The sequence below is a fragment of the Lepisosteus oculatus genome, chromosome 23 (assembly GCF_040954835.1).
Source record: "Lepisosteus oculatus isolate fLepOcu1 chromosome 23, fLepOcu1.hap2, whole genome shotgun sequence".
Classification (NCBI taxonomy): domain Eukaryota; kingdom Metazoa; phylum Chordata; class Actinopteri; order Semionotiformes; family Lepisosteidae; genus Lepisosteus; species Lepisosteus oculatus.
In genome coordinates this window covers 3,142,854-3,164,364 of record NC_090718.1, presented here as the reverse complement: position 1 = coordinate 3,164,364, position 21,511 = coordinate 3,142,854, and the positions used below count along the sequence as shown (strand labels likewise).

The 21,511-nt window shown below is 51.3% G+C and overlaps 1 protein-coding gene across 3 annotated transcripts in view; it reads left to right on the top strand.

The window, feature by feature from the left end:
* Nucleotides 1-3,212: 3,212 nt before the first annotated feature.
* Nucleotides 3,213-21,511, top strand: part of chd4b (chromodomain helicase DNA binding protein 4b) — a 32,423-nt gene continuing 14,124 nt past the window's right edge. For all 3 annotated transcript variants that reach the window (XM_069183100.1, XM_069183099.1, XM_069183098.1), the window contains exons 1-20: nt 3,213-4,518; nt 10,448-10,569; nt 11,624-11,908; nt 12,578-12,696; nt 12,822-13,236; nt 13,334-13,469; nt 13,568-13,734; nt 14,140-14,373; nt 16,013-16,216; nt 16,525-16,736; nt 17,116-17,247; nt 17,499-17,598; nt 18,161-18,352; nt 18,822-19,022; nt 19,109-19,246; nt 19,520-19,641; nt 19,803-19,976; nt 20,539-20,680; nt 20,812-20,943; nt 21,213-21,330. In XM_069183100.1, coding sequence (XP_069039201.1) covers nt 4,455-4,518; nt 10,448-10,569; nt 11,624-11,908; nt 12,578-12,696; nt 12,822-13,236; nt 13,334-13,469; nt 13,568-13,734; nt 14,140-14,373; nt 16,013-16,216; nt 16,525-16,736; nt 17,116-17,247; nt 17,499-17,598; nt 18,161-18,352; nt 18,822-19,022; nt 19,109-19,246; nt 19,520-19,641; nt 19,803-19,976; nt 20,539-20,680; nt 20,812-20,943; nt 21,213-21,330 — 3,409 coding nt within the window. In that variant the 5' untranslated portion in view covers nt 3,213-4,454. The remainder of the gene's footprint in view (nt 4,519-10,447; nt 10,570-11,623; nt 11,909-12,577; nt 12,697-12,821; nt 13,237-13,333; nt 13,470-13,567; nt 13,735-14,139; nt 14,374-16,012; nt 16,217-16,524; nt 16,737-17,115; nt 17,248-17,498; nt 17,599-18,160; nt 18,353-18,821; nt 19,023-19,108; nt 19,247-19,519; nt 19,642-19,802; nt 19,977-20,538; nt 20,681-20,811; nt 20,944-21,212; nt 21,331-21,511) is intronic.

Below are 21,511 nucleotides of genomic sequence, written 5' to 3'. Positions count from 1 at the left end.
GGGACACCAATTCTGTGTTTTATTATTATTATTATAATAATACACTGGAAGAAGGCCCCACAGACGAAACATTGTGTTTCCTTTCTTCTCTTTTCAGCCTGGAGTAAACCTGTTACCTGTTCCTTTGCAGTCTACGCATGGTGACGCAGCTCCCTACTTGTACTTATTATTATTATTATTATTATTATTATTATTATTATTATTATTATGATATTAAAACCAACAGTGCAGCCCTGTAGGATGGGGGTGAGTTTTCTTTGAGCTCAGGTGGCGGAGCAGCGGGAAGACAGGACAGCCTGACAGACGGGCCGCCTGCTCAGACTCCGCCGCAGAGGCAGCGGGACAGCGGGACAGCGGCACCAAGCGCAGGACCCGGCAGGGGAGAGCTCGGGCCCGCAAGCTCTTGAGGTTCTTTCGAAAGCTGTGAAAATGTCCCATTTTCCACTCCCTCGGGGGTGGGGAGGGTAGAAGGTGCTTTTGAAATTCCAACGGCTCCGGGTGATCACCGTTCCCTTGCCCCACTGGACGCCGGCCACATTCCCAGTCTGCGGACCTGCAGCCGGGGGCCCTGAGAGTCTCTGGATGAAAGGTGCCCCCCCTGGACCGGATTACCGGGAGATTTCCTGGATGGGGATCGGGGTCCAGGAGAGCCGGCGTCCGCTCAGATGTGGACTGGTCAGAGCTCTTTAGCGTGTGACGTCAATGTGGACAGCTTCTGCAGCCACCAGCGCAGCTCTGCACATTCTGCCCTGTCTCCCAGAGAGGCTGCTGACTTTCTGCCTGTCTGCGCCAGTGGCCGTCGGACCGCAGAGAGCAGTGCGCTTTGGGGAAAACGGTGTCTGTTTGCTTAGCCGTACAGACACAGACCCACACTGTATACACACACACAGACGCTCTCTCTGGAACTGTGTTGGTGTGGGTGGTGTGTGAGCAGACCGGTTATTATGGGATGTGTGGGGGGGGGGGGGAGAGGGAGGGCAGGGCCGGACTATTATGGGCTGTGCGCGGAGCTGGAGGGAGGGGGGAGGGGGAGCTGGGAAATTATGGGATGTGTGCGGGCAGCCTCTGTGTCCCACAGGCTGCTGGCCGAGGAGGGTTGGCGGGGGGGGGGTGGAGGGGGAGGTGGGGGAGGTTGAGAGGGAGAATTTGAAGGGCGGGAAGAGAGGCCCCCCAGGGTCATTAGAGGAACGCATCCTGAGAAAGAGTTCGCACTGCTTCGGGCCTCTCTCTGCTCGTCTGCGGCCGCGCGCAGTGCGAGCGCCGCTCCAGCTGCTCGCTGTTGTCAGGTGCAGCACCTCCCCCGAATCCAGAACATTCTGATTGCAGGTTTCACGGAAGGCACCCCAGAACCCCGTCGATCCTGGTGATGGGGGATCGGGCGTACCACACGTGTTCACGGAGCACCTAGACTCACAGAACATTCCTGGGACATTCCTGGACGAGGCACGTGCACGCCGGGTCGAATGGGGCCAGGGATTGAAAGAAATAAAAAGAAAGTATTGTACAGCACAAAAAAAAACACTCCGCAGTCGGGAGTGTCACTCGGCTGGGGAAGGAGTGAGCGACGGTCAGGGCATCGCCCATTCTGGGAGCGTGTCAGTGCGTTGGCCCACTGCAGGCCAGCTTCCACATCCCACGGCTCTGCGAGACACCACCACCGTAGTGGACAATAAAGTATCTTCTCCTGCACAGGTCTCGGGTCCCGGGATGGCAGGTTTACCCACTGGCCAACCGTGGTCTAATGTGATCTTACGGGTTTCGCATTGCTGAAAATGCTGTATTCCACCACTGTCTATCACACTTTTTCGAGCTGTAAGCAAAGGCGATTGTGAAATAACTTTATTGCTACATTATGCATTCCCAGTGCTGTGCTGTACTGTACTCACTGCGTAACAGTACTGTTCTGCTCTGTTACAGTATGCAGAGTGTACAGTATCAAACAATAATAGCTTTGCCTAATGCTGTGCCTGAATTTAATTTGTGTTTTGAGCTATTTTTGGCAGAGAATTTGCATGTAATTGTCTGAAACAATGTCTGCGTGCGACTGTCTGTTTCTGGTTTTCTGCCTGTGTGTTCCTCAGCCTGTCCGCCTCTGTTTCTATGTGTTCATGCATGTCCTGTGGGTGTTTCACTCGGCCTGTTTATATCAGTACACCAGGTGCGTATAAGCCCCTCTGTGAAGGTTAGAGCAGGGAAGGTGGAATTAACCTCTTCTTGTGCCTGTCTCTCTGTCTGCCTGTCTGTGTTTCTTGATGTCAGTCTGTGGCTTTGCATCTGTTGGTCCATCTGTCTGCTGTAGTCTCCTTAGCCACTATCCTCCCTGTATCCCCTGGCGATGCTCTCTCAGGATTTTCAGCTGTCAGGGTGAATATTATGGGCTGTCCAGTGAGGTGGGAGGTTGTCAGGTGCTAATTATGGTCTGTCAGTCAGCTTCCATGGCAACCGGGTAGCACATCAGTCATCCTAACATGTCCCCCTCAAGTACACACACACTTTAGCACCCATGCCTATGGTTTATTATTATGGGGTGTAGTTGGGTCTGGATGTTACTATTAGTATTATGGGATATCTAAAGGGGGGAAGGTAATGAGGGGGGGGGGTTGCTTCCATGACAACCAACCCTCCCCCTCACTTTTCTCTCTCCTGATTGGTCATTATGGGATGACACCCCCCCTGTAAAAAAATCTCTATAGCAACAAAGAGAGAGAGGAATGGAGTCTAGTCTGTGTTGTTGTTATTATTACACAGTACTGCCATATGAAATTAAGCAGCCCGGGCACAAAGAGTAGGTAATGCCACATGCCCACAAGCACAGAAAGGGAGCAGACTCAAACACAGCAGCACTGCAGAGTGGTAGATTTTAGGCCTTGTGTCTCTTGTGAGGCCTAACTCAGGCTTGTACTGTTTATGTCATGGGGACACTGGATGTTTTGACTGTGCCTGTGTTTGGAGGTGGAGATTATCTGAACATGTGAGACCTCTGTTTTGCGATGAGCAGGTATGGGGACATGAGCACAGCTCTACAGCACACTGACAGTGCTCTGTACACACCGACTGACACCCTGTCAGGCTGTCGCTGGGACCTCACAATGTCAGGGGTCTCTATGGAAACCAGCAGACTGTAAGGCTGTGCAAACTCCGTGTGTGTGCGCACAGTCTGCATGAGAGCAGCGTGCACACGTGTGTGCCGTCTGAATCGGCCTGTGTAGCTGGTGTGTGCCGAGCATGTACAGTGCGTGTGCACACATTGTACAGTAGGAGAGTATTATGGCCTGTCATTTGTGGCCTGGGTTGCCTGGGCGACCAGGCGACTGATAATTTTTTGGAGATATGCATATTATGGGATGGGTGATCCGCGAAGTGGAGCCCGGGTATTATGGGATGGCCGTCGGCACGGAAGGGGGGGGGCGCGACCGTCTCCACGGCAACGGCGGTTGCTAGGGGCCGGAAGAGCCCAGGGGGTGTCTTGCGTGCGTGTGTATATACATGGGATGGAGTATTATGGTCTGTCCGTTGCTGGGGTAACTGCGTGTGGAGTGTTAGTGTGTATTATAGAGTGGGGGGGGGGGGGTGTACAGGATTATTATTATGGGATGCCTGCCTCTCTCTCGCTTTTCGGTTTGCCCCGGTCTCTTTGTGTGTGTGAGAGGGAGAGGGCGAGTGTGTGCGGATGACTGTGCGGCCGGACTGGACCAGACATTTTGTCGTGCCCGAAATACCCACGGAAATCAGTCGCCTCTTCGAAGAAGCTGTCTTCGCTCCTGAGCCGGCAAGGAAATCGTTGTTGAACTCCCCTCGTGTAATCGCTCTTTTTGTTTGGGGTTACTCGTAACCTGGCACAACTCGGGATTATACAACCCTCCTGAGTCGGACATTTCTACTCCGACACGTCGGTTGTCTTCTTTGTATAAAGGGGGGGACATTCAAGAGGAGACCGCTGAACGCCAACTTTGACCCTTTTATCCGGAATACTTATTATTTTGTATGCAACTCCCAGCTCACTTTACTTCGCTGCCGGCCACTTTCCAGAAGCCGGTATAGTACTAGTATTGCAGTTTAGACATCTAACTGAAAACATCGACAGTTTTTCTTTTCCGGAGAGTTTATATCCTTTTAACGTTGAGTTTGGCGGCGCCCCCCCCCCCTGGTTTCAGTAGTGTGTGTGTGAGGAGCATCGATTCTAGTTTGGGATACAAACTCGGTCCTTCTCGCTGGTATTGCCGGTAGCGGAGAAATTTCTACGAAGACCGGGTTTATGCACTGTGTGACTCTTTTTCTCGTAAAATAACAAAGAAGGGCTTTTTCATCATCGGCTCGTCGGCTCCCTCCAACCCCCTCCAACCATTACCACCCCCTCCCTCGATAATTCCCTCCCCGGTACCGACACACACACACATACACACACACACAAACTCACTTTCAGATATATTTATAGGAAAACCATTTAGCACAAAATGTCCGGGAGTGAAGACGAGGGACAGGATTTCGGAAGCTTGGACGACCGCTCGCTTTTGCAAGGTAACTGAAATATTTTGGCTGTACTCGCATGTCTAACCTAACGCAGCACACGTGAAATGGAGCTGTCTTTACAGAGTATTTAAAGATAGTGCACTAGACTAGTCTTTTTTAGACTCGATCGTCTATTTTGGGAGTTATGTTACCGCTTCAAACATTTTAACCGAGGACAGGAGCGTCTCGTTCTTTAATTTCCTTTTTGGGGGGGTTGGTGAGTGGGTGACGGGGGCCTGCGTGTCTGCGTTTGTCATCGGTATTTGTTTTTTTAGGTCTGCGTTTTAATACGTTCTTTTATCGTGGGATGTGCGTTTTACTGTCTTTTTTTTTAAAAAAAAGAGAGAAAACTGGATCGCAAAAGTTTGTACATTGAGTGATGGAACAAAATGCCACCCGGATGCATTAAAACATCTCGTTCAGATTTTCCTGGGCTAGTTATTTTATAGTCTCGCTCGTGTTTGTGTGTTTATATATGTGTGCGTGTGTTTGCAGTGATAATTTGTACTTGTTTGTTGTTACGGCTGAAGAATTGCACTGTAAATAGGAAATGCCGGTTTGCAATTGAACCGGCATTTTTTAGACTAGGGGCCTACTGTGTCTTCACGTGTGGGAGTCGGTTAACAGGGAACAGAGTTTTTTTTAATGAATTTCCTGATTTTTGCAAAAATGTAATCGGCCTGAAAATACCGAATTGCCCAAAACTGATGTAAGAACTTTATCGTTTTATTTTGTAATCCCCCTTTATGTAGTCAGCAGTGTGTGTGAGCACACCGGAAGAAGGATACATGGAAAATTTGCTCTTAAACCACCTTATCCGATTTTGTGGATTTTAAGTATCCTTTCTGCGTAAGTCAAGGATTAAAAAAAAAAGTCTTTGAAATAAAATGTTAATATCTGGGAAGCGTTACGTAATTGTCAAGAGTTCCTGTTTCGCTCGCTGTGGATCTCGTCTTAAAGTGAAACAACTAAGAACAAAATCTTGCATATCATGAGCGAATAGGGTGTGAGGATTGAGAAAATACGTTTAGAGTAACTATTCTAACATACTCGAACAGTTTTTGTAGCACTAGTTGGGCAGTTGGGTCTTCTCTCCGTATTTATTACGTGAAAGCCGGTGTGCCAGCAAGCAGGCTGGGGACCGCGGCCTGCTTATTTCCTGTCGCCGACAGAAGCCTGACTCCTACGGAAGTCTGTTTTTAAAAAAAAAATCATAAAGGGAAATTTCTTTTTACTGGGTAGTACCTTGAGAACTTAAATTTAACTTGTTTTGAGGGTACGCATTACAGAAAGAGAAAATATAGGTCATGTTTTATTAAGTTTATTTTTATATGTTCGCACGGTAACTTAGTTTTTATTTTAGGTTTAGATTTAGGTCTAATCGGATTTATCAGACGTGAAATAAAGTAGCAGGTTTAGTTATTGGTAGAGCTGTAACAGAGGTCGGCTCAGTTCATGATACATTCTTTAAAAAAGTACATTTAAAATCAGTCTAGTATTCTGACTATGGATTTGTATGCCTATGATACTTGTAGTCCCCTCTTAATAAAAGTCCACTTTTGTCTGGAGTTGATTTCTGATCTAAAGCTAGCTCACTTATTCTGGCTTTTTTCACTTGAAATTGCTTAATATACAATACACTTAATACACCTATTGTGATGTACTTTGACTTGAAGTTATCTCCTCCAACCCCCCCTCCCCCAGTACATGTACTGTACCTTCATTTTGTAATATGATGAACTATAAGAAAGTAACAGCCCAGCTGAATAATCTGGTTCTATTGTATTTTTGCTCTAGCTTCTTAATGACAGTTCTTGAGCTTTTAAATATATTCCCTCTTATAAGTGACCTCTTCTGTTGTGCATATGCTGGTCTCTAATCAATGTGTAGTTTGCCCTCACTTCTGCAGTAGTCTTGTATTACAGGAGCAATTACGCACCACTTTCCCCACCGCTGCCTGTTGTAAAATAGCCTCACTTCTGTGCTTTAAACCGAGTGGGACAGAGGTGAGAATCCCAGGCTCATTATGACGTGTCCAGTCACCCCCTTGAAATCCTGTACTGCACCTCTGCTTGCGAAGGATGGGGGAGTGTCCACAGGGCACCGGGTTGCCTGATATCGAAATGGCGTTGCTTGGCTGTGAAGGGCAGGAGTGGGGGCGGCCGGTGGCTGGATCGGAGGGCTCGGGACCAGGAAGTCCCTGGCTCGGCCGCGGCGGCGGCGGCGGCTCTCCCGTCGTGTCACCCCGAGCAGGCTCCGGGGCGTCCTTGCGCGCCGTCCTTGAGCCGAGGTGGAAAGCGGATCTCGATATCCATGACTCTGCAGCCTCACTTGTTGATGTGCTGTGCTGTGCACCCCCCCTTCTTGTCTCCTCTTGCGAGGCGCCGTGTGCTGTGTGCGTTTTCTCCCCTTGCGCGATTCAGTGTGACACAGGGCCAAACTCGGAGCCACCGGCGACGCATCCATAGGGTTAAGGGAGCCTGGGCCTTGCGTGAGTCACTCGAAGCCCGATGTGCTAATGCAGATGGCTGCTTATACCACAGGGTAAAGAAATGTTGCAGGAAAGCTGGGCACCGTCACTGAGTGTGTGGGGGTGGGGGGTGGGAGATGCTCCTCTTAACAATAGATTAAATGCGCTTGATGGAATCCTGGATAATTAGATCTCGGATTAAATCGAAACTTAAATCTGAGGACGGGCGCACCCTGGCTGATAAATCCTGATTCCGTCCTTCTTTGTGGATATTCACGGGGGGGATAGACAAGAACCTCTCGGCTAATTGAAACCCGCCATCTAGTGTCCGGGTTTGGGATTAGGGAGGGTGGGTCAGAAGGTAGCACTCGCCCACGGCTCTGGTGTCTCTGGGTGGGGGAGGGGGGAGCCGCGCAGCGTCTTGGAGCAGACATGGCGACGGGGCTGAGGGCGTATGAAGGAATGAAGTGGTGTTTACAGTGCGGCGGGGCTGCTGTGTATACAGAAGAGCCCGCAGCAGCCATCATGTTTACAGTACATGGAGCAGCAGCAGCCCGTGCGGAGGGGCTGTGGGGGCGCTGTCGGGGAATCTGCGCTCGGGCGGCTTGCTTGGTTGAACCCAGCGGTCCGCAGGCTGGGCAGTGCCAATATCTGAGCACGGACGGGCTTCCCCAGATTGGGGGTTGGCCAGGTTAGAGCTGGCCAAGGTTTTCCTCTGCTGCCACCTGTGTTTTGGGGGTCACTACCAGAAGTAGTAGGGCTGTCTGGGAGATCGATGTCCTCCGGCTGGCACTGTCGGGCTTGCGGTGCGGGGACGATCATGAGCGTTTTGGGTAACTGGTGCCCCTAATTAAAGCCCCCCACCTCAGTCTGCACCTGTATGGCAGCTTCCTAGTTCAATCCTGGCAGTTGTGAAGGGGGTGGGCCAGTTGGGTAGCCTTACGTTTGCAGCTTAGCTGCCATTCTCTCTGCCAGGCCAAATTTTCGTCTTCCAAAGCAGCGATGTTTTCAAATAAGGAGCATCTGAAATCTACCAGGATCACTAGCAATGAGATGTAGTTTTGGTAATGTGTCTTGAAGGTCTGTACTTACCCAGCTAGACTGGTAGCCTGGCATTGTTAGATCTGGGAAGTTAAGCACGGCTGTGCCTCGTCAATACTGCAGTGGGAGATCTCCAATGGAGAACTTGGAAGTGGTGTCGGATGCTGCCTCTGAGGGGCTGATCGACATGGAATTTCCTGTCCTGGGCAGAGGTTTTAGGGGGCTTTAATGAAGTGAGAAGTTCAGTGATGACCTTGATGTAACAGAGATGATTTTCACCTTTCTTGCTATATTTTCAAGCAGGTGCTCTTGGAATTTCCGACTCAGTGCTCCTGTATGAAAACAAGACACTGTGCTGTAGGAGATGTCGTCCTTTGGATGAGATGATAGTTGGAGGTTCTGACTCCTAGCTTGTTGAGGATCCCATGACACTGTTTGTAAGAGAAGGGGTGTTAGTTCCGAACGTCCTGTTTAAATTCCAATTTGTCCAGTCTGGCTTCCCTGGGGTCCTTCCTCAATTCAGATGGTGGAGGAATTTCTTAGTCTGCCTAATCTGCTGTGTAGGTGCAGTGTTTGGAATCCTATCACACATCAGGGGTGTTTAGGATTTCTCTGGGAAGTGAATGGTGTTATACTGATGCAAGGAATAATTCTGATTCTCTCTCCTGGGCTAGTAACAGGAATTGCCAGGGTGAACCAGCTTGGTTTCCGACTTGATTAACAACCGTTTGGCTTTGTGAGGATATGAAAAAAAAATTCTGTCTTCTACATTTCATGGAATTAAATGAACACACGTTCTGGCGGAAGGTTAGATCCTAATCTTGCACACCTCCGCTCGCCTACGTTTGTAAGTCTCGTACCTGGAACTTCCCTTCTTGTATTTCTCACATCCCCCCCCCCCCATCTACACCCTTGCAGCGGCTTCCCAGTTCAATCCTTGCAGTAATGAGTTGGGGGTTTGGCCAGCCTCATTCTCTCAGCTAGATGAGCCCCGCCAAATTTTCATCTGTAGCATCCACCGTCTACCAAGATTACTAGCAGTGACATTTAACGATATTTGTAAATGTGTCCTGAAGGTCTCTAAATCACCCAGCTGGACTGTTCCATTAACTGGGCCTGATGGGTCCCTTCACCTGCTTGAATAATGTTGCTGATTTTTAGTTTCGGAAGGGACGCAGTTGAAAATGGAAAAGCAGGGCTCTCTCCCCAGATTGTTAGACTTTGGAGGTCAGATTCTAATGTTGCCCTTCTGCTTCCCCACATGACTAACTCCTGGTTGCTCACCGCTCTGCACACCTCTTTTCAAGCTCCCCTCCCTCCGCCCCAACTTCTCCCTTGCAGCTGCCTCCCTGTTTCATTCCTCCTCAGTGAGGGGTTGTAACATCGCTGATCTTGGAGCAGCGCTGTCATGTCCACAGTTAGGGCGAGTTAAGGCTGAAGGATTGAGTATGCTACACCTTTACATCTATCGGCTTGTTTTGTCATTATCAGAATTCGAATAAACTACTGAAAAAGGTTCTAAAACGCCTACGGGGTTGTCCCACCATCCAGCTAGTCGTTTTCCGTGGACACTTGTAAATATTTTGATGTCTGCAGAGGCGCAGTAACGACCTCGATGACACTGGAAAGCTTAATGTTTACTTAATGCAAGGTGTCGGGCACTGTGGATGCCCCATCCCACGCCAGTGTGCCAGGAAGTTCTAGCATTAACGTTTCCGCCACAGTTCGTATGGACTGGTTCATTTCTGGCACCATTTGCACAAGGTTCTGTTCGTTGCAGCATTTACATCCAGCTGAAGGACAGCGATTGGCTGAGTTGCCGCAGTCGAATTGGTTGCATGGCTTCTGCACTGCGTGCTCTCGGTGAGGGCCTCTCGTGTCAGCAGGGATTGCTTGATTGGAGACCTCAAGAAAGACGGACCTCCCCTACTAACAGGCCCCAAAAGCAGTTGAGATGTTTGTACAGAGATTTTTGAAGTGAATGTATTCTTGAATACTTGCAAACGTGGCACGTCACCTGCATTTTTGAATGTTTCGTGGAGTCAACATGGGCTGTAAGTAACCTGTAAGTTTACCAGCCTGAAAGGAGCTACGTTTGTGATCCGATATTCACGGATGTGGGATATAAGATCCATCAGCTGATGAAGCTTGAGGCGCTTGAAACTCTAGTTGTGCAGGAGTATGTTTTTCCCCTTGAGCTGACCAGTGTGCGTGTTTTGTCTTTCTACACTGCCTGCGCAGTCTGTCATGATCCGGTAGCTGGTCACCTGACCAGACTGCGCCCGGGGTGATTGATCTGTCTCTCTGCAGTAGCGAGTGTTGTTTTTTTTTCAAACCATGATCTTGGCAGAAGAACAGTCACGACGGGATCTGTGAGCGGGCTCTGACCCCTGCCCCCTCTTCTCTCTCTCTCTCGTCCGATCCCAGACAATGACGACGATCTGGAGGAGGAGCTATCGGATGGCGACGCTCCAAAGGTGAAGAAGAAGAAGAAAGCCAAGAAGAGCCGAGAAAGCAAGACGGCCAAGAGACAGAGACAGAGGAGAGAGGTATGGGCCTTACACACTGTAACTTACCCGATATGGTAGCTTACATGCTGACAATTGGACACACTGGCAGACTGGCCTTTTCCTCACTTGCTGTTGTGCTGGATGTAGTGGTGGTCAGAGATCAGAGTGCCTGTCAGATTTTGCAGTGTATACTGAGAAGAAGATCCACAGTTTTTGAGAAACCTCCTTTTTAAAAAGGAGGTCCTACAAATACTACATCAACCGACTGAAAGCTAGAATGTGAAAGAATGTTCTCCTCTGAGAGGCCGCAGAAGCACACCTTTTCGTCTAAGCTTAATGCAATCGATTACGAGGGGACATGACGCAGGTATTCAAAATCCTCGAAGACACAGTCAACTTAGTTTGCTCCAGAGCTAATGCTGACACAAGTGCATTTCCACTCATAACTGTATAAAAGAGGTGCTTTACACAAAGGGTGGTGAGGATGTGGAACAAGCTGCCACGCTGGTGACGCTGATACGCTGGCTTCTTTCAAGATCGCCGCGTGAGATCCTCCAGTCGGTTCTGGTCTGGTTTTGCTCGGACAGGGTTTTTAATGACAAGTCAAACGCGTTTCACTTTTGTGTCTGGGGCAAAGGTCCAGATGGGCTTTCTAATCGATCTCGCCCAATTTCTGAGAACTTTCTTTCGAGCGGGAGTATTGGACCTCTGCAGGAGGGGTGGGGAAAAAAACACTAAGGCCGTGCCTGATAGGAACACCTCCGTTTTATCTATTCGCTGTAGTTGGGTGTAAGAGTGGTTTAACTGGAAATGATGGCAAGCAGAGTGAACAGAGACTGTGCGAAGGTCTGTGTGCCAAAACTGGTGCAATCTGTACCCTTGAAGCTGGGTGTTTTTGACATGTAGAACTGATCAAAGAGACATTTTAAATACAAGTCTAGATCAGATCTATTAGCACTGGGGGGGCAGAGCTCAGCTGGGGTGTCTCTCCACGAGCAGGGTGGGGATCCACCGATATAGAGAGGCGGTACAGCCTGAAGCCCCCCCGTCTCCTTCCTCTGTGTGGCCTGACGGTCCCCTGCTTCTGTCCCAGGACCTGGCCAGCAGCTCCCCGGAGGGGGCCGACCTCGGCGATGGCGTGGGCGACGACGACGAGGAGGGCGGGGGCCGCTCCGACAGCGAGGGCAGCGACTACACCCCCGGGCGCAAGAAGAAGAAGAGGGCGAGCGCCGCCAAGAAGGAGAAGCGAGCGGCCGGAGGGGGAGCGGGGGCCGGCGGCGGCGGCGGCGGGGCCGGCTCCGGGGGGGGCGCGGGGGGCAGCAAGAGCAAACGGAAGGAGCCCGAGCCGGAGGAAGAGGAGGAGGAGGAAGACAGTCAGGTGAGAGGGAACAGAGGGAAGGATTTCGTTCCAGAGTTCCCATCATACCCTCACCCAGACAAACGCCAGTCTTGCTGGGGGAGGACGGGGCTACAGCTCTACTTGCCTGCCCGTTCGTAGCTACCCGTCGTGACCCTGAGAGGTTTTGGAGGGGGAGTCGGGATGTAGGAAGAACCGAATGAGAGCCATAAAGGAGAGGACAGTTGTTAGTTCCCTATGTTCATCTAATAATCCCTTCAGCTATGTCGTATCTTCCCTGTTATGGGGCGGAGCGGGGGCTCTGTGGCTCAGGATCTGCGCCTGTGGCTGGAAGGTTGCCGGTTCGAATCCCGCGGCCGGCAGAGGAATCTTGTTGGGCCCCCTGATCAAGGCCCTCAACCCCAGCTCCTCCAGGGGTGCCGTATAAATGGCTGACCCTGCACTCTGACCCCCAGCTTCTCTCCCTGTCGGTGTGTCTCCTGGAGAGCAAGCTGGGGTCTGTGAAAAGACAAATTCCTCATACAAGAAATTGTATAGGGCCAATAAAGTGATCCTAAGTTATCTTCCAAGCCAGTAGTGGCCCTTTGACCTGAATTAATCAGGATGATCCCAGTCTCAGAAGTAACGTCCTCACGTGTCCAGTCCTTCGTCCCTGCTGTTTTAACTTCTCTATCCCCCTCTTTCTCGTAGGAGCCCAAGTCCTCTGCACAGCTGCTAGAAGAGTGGGGGATGGAGGACATTGACCACGTCTTCACACAGGAGGACTATCGCACCCTCACCAACTACAAGGCCTTCAGCCAGTTTGTCAGGTACCCATCTTAACGATTTCCTAGCGACTTTGTCCCTCCTCTCTTCTGATTTAGTAACATGTGCTGTAGTTTTTGCTCGCTCAGAATGTGTTGGACTAATCCCCCCTCCCGAAACGCACTCGCAGACCCCTGATTGCAGCCAAGAACCCCAAGATTGCCGTGTCCAAGATGATGATGGTCCTGGGGGCGAAGTGGCGCGAGTTCAGCACCAATAACCCCTTGCGGGGCAGCGCGGGGGCCAGCGCGGCTGCCGCCGCCGCCGCCGTGGCCGCCGTGGTGGAGAGCATGGTGGGAGGCGGCGGCGGCGGCGGCGGCCAGGAGGGGGTCCCCCAGACGCCGGCCCCACCGGCCGCCCCCCCGGACCAGCCCCCCGCCCCGCCCCCACTCCGCAAGGCCAAGACCAAGGAGGGGAAGGGGCCGAACGCCCGCCGCAAGCCCAAGCCCCCGCCGAAGGCAGCCGAGAAGAAGGTGAAGACCAAGAAGGTGGCGCCCCTGAAGATCAAGCTGGGCGGCTTCAACAGCAAGAGGAAGCGCTCGTCGGTGAGTCCCGCCCGCCTCACTCCCTCGCGCCCGCCCCCGGTTCCACCCGCCCCTCGCCACCCGTCCTTTATCAGCGCTCGCACCCTCCCCCTTCCAGAGCGAGGAGGACGACCTGGACGTGGACAGCGACTTCGACGAGGGCAGCTTGAACAGCTTCTCCGTGTCGGACGGCTCGAACAGCCGCAGCAGCCGGAGCAAGAGGCGCGCCAAGACCTCCAAGAAGAAGAAGAAAGGTCTGTCCGCCCGCCGGCGGGGGATCCCGCGCCGCGGTGCCCGCTCCCTCTTCTCTCCCCCTCCCGTCTCTACCCACCATCCTCTTGTCCCCTTCCAGACGACGATGCCGACGGCTACGAGACGGACCACCAGGACTACTGCGAGGTCTGCCAGCAGGGAGGCGAGATCATCCTGTGCGACACCTGCCCCCGGGCCTATCACATGGTGTGCCTGGACCCCGACATGGAGAAAGCCCCCGAGGGCAAGTGGAGCTGCCCCCACTGTGTGAGTAAAGGCGCTCGCGTGCTTCCTTGTGAGTAACTGCCCTGTTTCTAACTGCTCGATCGCACAAGTACCCCGGGCGGCTGAAATGTTATCCCAAATTACACTGGGATAAGAAATGATAAGTAACAATTTCTGCCCTCCCAGTATCTGCAGTGTTCTGCAGAATAATATAGGCATGATCTCCACTGCGGATGTACCCAGTTACTCTGGGATCGGTCTTTGTGCTTGATGCTTATATTGTGATCAAACACGCGTGTGGCTAACCCATTGCAGGGCGTGGGTGACAACTCTGCTGCCCCAAACAGGAAGTCACTCCCATCTTTGGTCCCCCTCTCTTCCTGATTGTAGAGTAAGGCTGTGGTTTCAATGCCCTGATCTTTGTCTCCCCCCCCCTCCTAACGTCAGGAAAAGGAAGGAGTGCAGTGGGAAGCGAGAGAGGAGCAGTCCGAGGGCGACGAGGACAACGAGGGGGGGGGCGAGGCGGAGGAGGACGACCACCACATGGAGTTCTGCCGGGTGTGCAAGGACGGAGGGGAGCTGCTGTGCTGCGACTCCTGCCCCTCCTCCTACCACATCCACTGCCTCAACCCGCCCCTGCCCGAGATTCCCAACGGGGAGTGGCTGTGCCCCCGCTGCACGGTGAGCGGGGAGGCCAATCAGCAGGAGGGGATGGGGCGGGAGGGTATGATTGATGGGAGTCCTGTCCAATCAGTGGGCTCAATGGAGAGCGACGCTTGGGACACTCCTGGGTGAACAGTGTTGAGTGATAGAATAGTAGTGTTTGGGGAGTCTCTTTACTGAACCCCTTAAATGCCGTCAGTGTTGTTCTGGTCATCACGGCTGCCCATGCTTGTGCAGTGTTGACAAACCCTGCCCTTATTCCCACAGTGTTTGTATTATAATAATAATAATAATAAACTTTATTTTATATAGCGCCTTTAAAGGTGGCTTCTCAAAGCGCTTTACAGGATGACAATAACAATAAATAAGAAGACTACAACAATAAATAAGAAAATTTCACAAGACAGGACACAATTATAATTACAACAATACAGCAATAACAATAGAGGAGACCGTGGAAGATGGTATTAAGAAGAGCAGAGGGGTGAAGAATGGAACCAGTTAAGTAAAGGCTTTACTGAAGAAGAAAGTTTTGAGTCTGGATTTGAAGGAGTTTAGAGAAGGTGACTCTCTAATATCCTTGGGTAAAGAGTTCCAGAGCTTGGTGGCATAGCAGGAGAAGGCCCTGTCGCCCATACAATGTAGACGGGCTTGGGGGACAGTAAGGAGGGCAGAATTTGAAGAGCGGAGGTTGCGAGGTGGGGAGTAGGGCGATAAAAGTTCAGACAGGTATTGAGGTGCCAAGCCATGTAAAGCCTTGTAGGTGAGCATGAGGATTTTAAAGTCTACGCGGAATTTGACCGGAAGCCAGTGCAAGGACTCCAGGATAGGAGTAATGTGAACACTTGTACTAGACCTGGTCAGGATTCTGGCTGCTGAATTTTGGACATACTGCAGCTTGTTCAGAGTAGATTTAGATACACCAGGGAGCAGAGCATTGCATTGTATTGTGATCCCATTTGTGCAGGGTTCATTGTGAATTCTGACTTGTGCAGAGCTGACCTAGTAGTGTTGTCACTGGTAATTTTCCTCTTGTTGGTGCCATTGCAATATGAATGAAAGCAGAGGGAAAAAAAATATTGGCGAATGACACGGTTTGCTTACAAAACAAATATATTTAAGCATTCAGTGTAAAAGACCAATAATCCATAAGAACAGAGTCCCGTTCAAAAGTTTAGAAATTCATGCATTAATGTGGACTTCTGATAGCACGGGATTAACTTGCCGCTTGCTTTTAAAACGATCTTTTAAATTGCTTGATGTGTTTTTTTTTTTTGTCGCATAGAGAAGAATGCAGCTTGACTGCAAATCTGTAGACGTAGCTGCTCTCCCAGAGCAGGGCTGGGGATAAAAGATAAAAGGGGAGAACAGACCTATTAAGCGAGGGAGTATTTTTGTCATGATGGCATAGTAATGTCATCAGCCTGTTGGTCTCTTTGCCTCTGTTGCTTTAGGATCGTAGGTAAGATTTGTTGCTGTTCCTTGAACCTGAATATGTTCCTCGGTGATCCTGAATTCCTGAGGAAGGCATTTCCCACCCTAAGCTCGCATCGTGCTGTTGTAGTCCGTTCTGTTAATGGCAACCCGCCTCTCTGTCTCTCTCTGCAGCGTGAGCCTTGTCTTCTCCAGCTGATCTAGTTCTCCCTCTCTGTCTCAGTCTCCTCCCATGAAGGGCAAGGTCCAGAAGATCTTGACGTGGCGCTGGGGTGAGCCCCCGCCCCCCACCCCGGTGCCCCGTCCTCCGGGTCTCCCAGACGACGCCCCCGACCCCAAGCCCCTGGCAGGACGCCCCGAGAGGGAGTTCTTTGTCAAGTGGAGCAACATGTCCTACTGGCACTGCTCCTGGGTGTCCGAACTTCAGGTACCACCTTTCTCTGCGGAGGCCCGTTCTGCTTTCTCTCCTCCGTGGTGTCAGACCTGCGCGCATGTCTTTCTCTCTAGGGTTGTCCGTGTCTGCCTCTAGGTATCAAGCTCTCACCTTCTCCCTCTGTTTGTCTCTGACCCGTCTGTTATATTGCAAGAGTCACAGTCGTCTCCTTGTTCCTGACTGCAAGATGCAAGAGGGCTGCGTCTCTGTGCAACGCCAGTGTGCTGTAGCGTCCCATCAGTCACTGCGACATCTGTGCCGAGCTGACCCCCCCTCCCTCCCGGCTCTCGCTCTCTCTCCAGCTGGAGCTGCACTGTCAGGTGATGTTCCGGAACTACCAGCGCAAGAACGACATGGACGAGCCCCCCCCTGTGGATTTCGGCGGAGACGGGGACGACGACAAGAGCTCCAAGCGGAAGAACAAAGACCCCGTCTTCGCTCAGATGGAGGAGAAGTACTACCGCTTTGGCATCAAGATGGAATGGATGATGATCCATCGCATCCTCAACCACAGGTGACCAGAGCTTGGAACAGCCAGGGGAATCCGATGGCTCTGTGATCTGGGATATATTCAGAGATGATCCCAGATTTATTTAAATGATACAATACTTTTCATAATTTTGTGCTACTAGAATAAAAATGCAGTGTGGAATATATTGATCTATAATCCGATCTCAAGTCTAGAATACATTTTGTTAGTCTGGAATAATTTGCTTAGTTTTGCATCTCTAATCTGGAGTGAAACATCTGTCCTTTGTCGTATGGTTTGACTACTGGAGTACGTTGTCTGGCAGATGGAAGGATTCACCATCCGGGGGCAGAACGGTTTAAATGCACAGCGTCGCATGTCCCGGTCTGCTGATCTGAAGTGTCTTTTCTCCCTTTCCGCTCAGCGTGGATAAGAAAAACAATGTCCATTTCTTGATCAAGTGGCGAGACCTGCCCTATGACCAGGCCACCTGGGAGCTGGAGGACATGGACATCCCTGAGTACGACAGCTACAAAGTGGCCTACTGGAACCACAGGTGTGTGAGTGCACAGCACCGCGCAGAGGATCGTCTTGCCCCAGAATGTGTGTTGTGTTCAACTCTCTGCTGGTGTGCCATGGTGTACTGGTGTCCAGTGTGACAGTGTGCCAGTATGGGCACCCCCACCAGTCTGCGTAAACCCCTTGTCTCAGTGCAGAGTTAGTACTGTCGACCCCTCCTCTCAGTCCAGTGCTCGTGTGGTGTCCAGGGAGTTGGTCTGCCTGTGCTCATCTGCCTTTCTCTCTCAGGGAGTTGATGATGGGGGAGGAAGGGAGACCAGGGAAGAAGCTGAAGTTGAAGTCGAAGGTGAAGAAACTGGACCGGCCGCCTGAGAACCCCGTAGTAGATGTAAGTCATCTTATGGAAGCACTCCGATATCCCAGTGTCACAGATGTGTTTCGAAGAGATAGCTACAGTAATGTAACCTCTGCTTTGTGTAAATACCTTGATTATGAATGGCCTTTATCAAAATGTGATCCAGCCAATACCCCAAAATGAGGAGTAGGGTTCTCGTTTTCCCAATAAAAGATACTCGTGGAAAGACAGGATCTTGTGTGAGAGGACACCCCTCCCCATCATCTAAGGATCCCTTAGCTGCCTTGCTAATTAATTTGACATCCAAAATCTGGTTTTGTCCAGAGAATTGCCCCAGACAATTTTTAGGTACCCCAAAAACCAAGTGAACTATTCACTGGGGTCAGTGTCTTGCAAAGGCGTTCCTTTAATTCCAGGGATAACCTTGTTTGTAGAGGTCTCAGGCTGCTTCTTTCTCCTTTATATATCTATTATCCATTTTTTTTCATTTCATTAACAGTTGGAATGTGCCAGTCCATCCCAGTTTTCCTTCTGGGAGTGTAATTTACTTGGCTACCTTTTAATCTGTTCTCCGTCCTCTCCCATCTCTCTCCAGCCCACTATCAAGTTTGAGCGCCAGCCGGATTACCTGGACAGTACAGGGGGCACACTGCACCCCTACCAGCTTGAGGGGCTGAACTGGCTGCGCTTCTCCTGGGCACAGGGCACTGACACCATCCTGGCCGACGAGATGGGGCTGGGCAAGACCGTGCAGACTGCGGTCTTCTTGTACTCGCTGTATAAAGAGGTACTGGCTCACGCACGCTCTGGGCAGGACCGAGCAGACTGTGGTCTTGTACTCGCTGTATAAAGAGGTACAGGCTCTTGCACACTCTGGGCAAGATCGTGCAGACTGCGGTCTTGTACTCGCTGTATAAAGAGGTACAGGCTCTTGGACACTCTGGACAAGACCGTGCAGACTGTGGTCTTCTTGTATAAGTGTATAAGAAGCTTGCGTGTACTGATTGGTTTGTACGGTTTTGCTAGTTTTTTGTACTTAATCTTCAAACAGGCATGAAATCATTAATTCCGTAGTTCTGTCCAGTCATTTATGAGGAGGGTAACAGATGACCAACATGTTATATATAAATCTGCCGATTTTGTTGGATTTCACTGGCAGGGGGAGCATTGTACAAATTTGTTCTTTCTTTTGGAAGGTCCAAAAGCCTGCACTGTAGCAGCTCGTCAGTGTGCCTGTATCGACTTCTCTCCCTCAGGGTCACTCGAAGGGTCCCTTCCTGGTGAGCGCCCCCCTGTCCACCATCATAAACTGGGAGCGGGAGTTCGAGATGTGGGCTCCCGACATGTACGTGGTGACCTACGTGGGCGACAAGGACAGCCGTGCTGTCATCCGGGAGAACGAATTCACCTTCGAGGACAATGCCATCCGTGGAGGCAAGAAAGCCTCCAAGATGAAGGTAGGGGGAGGGACCGGACTGGCAGAGTGTTGGTGTTTTTCCTGTCTGCTGTTGGAGTAGCCCTGGTCTCTCTTCTTCCTTTATAGAAAGAGGCAGCGGTGAAGTTCCATGTCCTCCTGACCTCCTACGAGCTGATCACCATAGACATGGCCATCCTGGGCTCCATCAATTGGGCCTGTCTGGTTGTGGACGAGGCACACAGACTGAAGAACAACCAGTCCAAGGTAATCATACAGCACACACTACAACACATTATACTGCACTCTGGAACAACCAGTCCAAGTGATTCAGGACACATATATTGAACTGCACCTGGGAACATCCAGTCCCAGGTAATCCTGCACACAAGGATACAGGTTAATTACATACTAGATTGTGCTCAAAAACACCCAGTCTAGGGTCGTCACACACTGTACTGCCCAAAACACTTAGGGATGTGCTGATTAGAGCGCGGTTCTTCCAGTCGCTGGGCGCTGATCCCTCTCCGTTTCTCTCAGTTCTTCAGGGTTCTCAATAACTACCCCCTGCAGCACAAGCTGCTGCTGACGGGCACCCCGCTGCAGAACAACCTGGAGGAGCTCTTCCACCTGCTCAACTTCCTCACGCCCGAGCGGTTCAAGTGAGTCCCGCCGCCTCCCCGTCTTGACACGGGAGCGAGGGCGTGCGCTGCCCTTTCTCGTGCAGTCGGTTTCCTGCCCCGCCCGTCCCTGCGTTTCCATGCTCATGGCCTCTCCCCTCCCCCCCCCCTCCTCTTCCTCTTGTCCTGGATTGGGGCGGCAGCAACCTGGAGGGCTTCCTGGAGGAGTTCGCCGACATCGCCAAGGAGGACCAGATCAAGAAGCTCCACGATATGCTGGGCCCCCACATGCTGCGGAGGCTGAAGGCCGACGTCTTCAAGAACATGCCCTCCAAGACCGAGCTGATCGTCCGCGTCGAGCTCAGCCCCATGCAGAAGTCAGTGTGGCGCTCGTGCAGGGTGCAGCAGGGAGGGGCCCAACCCCAGTCTTGGAGGGGCCAGATTGCTTCTGCTTGTCCTTCCATATCAGCCTGTTTGCTGAATAAGAAAGAAGCGAAGCAGTTCCTTGTTGTTAGGATGCTGCAGATGTGAAGAAACCCTTAAGCCCTGCTGGACAGCAGTCAGGACTAGAGTTGGGCTCCCCTGGTGTATAGTATCTCCAAGATATTTTATTAGGCTATCTCCCAAGTTGTTCTGCAATAGACACTCCATTATTGATTGAATAAAATGTTCTAGTTGCGTGCTCTGAAATGTTACATTGCTTGTGGGTAACTGTGCAAGTTCGAGAGCACACGAACGTGCTGCAGGATACAATCTTGTTGCCTAGAAGGTTTATCCAGCCTGTTTGTTCGTTGAACCAGGGATGGGATCTCATTCAGCCATTTCTTGACGGGTGCCAATATAGGTGTTGTTTGTGTGCTCTAACGCACTGCCGGATGCGGTATAAAAACTCAGCCGTGTTGTTGGCCTAAGCCCCAGTGTGTCGACTGCTCGTTTCAGGAAGTACTACAAGTTCATCCTGACGAGGAACTTCGAAGCGCTGAACACGCGGGGCGGGGGCAACCAGGTCTCGCTGCTCAACGTGGTCATGGACCTCAAGAAGTGCTGCAACCATCCCTACCTCTTCCCCGTGGCCGCCATGGTACGCTGCCGGCCGTAGGGCACGGGGGGGGAGGGTGGGAGCCCTCCGGGAGAGAAGTTGCCAATCCTCTCTGGTTTGGAGTCGCGTTGACCCATACGTCTCCCCCCCCTCCCCTCTGCTGTCGCCAACAGGAAGCCCCGAAGATGCCCAACGGGATGTACGATGGCAGCGCCCTGACGAAGGCGGCAGGGAAGCTGCTGCTGCTGCAGAAGATGCTGAAGAAGCTGAAGGAGGGTGGGCACAGGGTGCTCATCTTCTCACAGGTGAAGCATTGACCCAGACTTCAGTGCTTGTTGTGTTATCGTAGTAGGACACCAACACTCCGTGTAGGAGTGGATGCAGTAGGCTGTGATGCTCTAACACTTTCTGCACTAAAAGATCTGCCATCTGGGAGTACTATTGTGCAATAATAGAGGGAGGGAAGGCATTGTATGTGTTCATGGTTTGGCACAGATCAGTATCCGTACTGTGTTGCCTACCTCACTGCATATTGCTGACCACCTTCCTTCTCCTTCCCTCTCTCTTTGGCCAGATGACGAAGATGTTGGATCTGCTGGAGGACTTCCTGGAGCATGAGGGCTACAAGTACGAGAGGATTGATGGTGGGATCACTGGAGGCATGAGACAGGAGGCCATCGACAGGTTCAACGGTAAAACACTGCCGTCGGCATGCTATTCACTGCAAGCAGTATCATTGATTGGCACGAGAGTCTCGACAGGTTCAACAGTAGGACCATAGCACTGATCTGAGTGACCATACTGATCAGAATACTATTCATAGTGCCATTAACATTGGTGATATTGACAGCCATAGTTTTTCTGATTGGTACT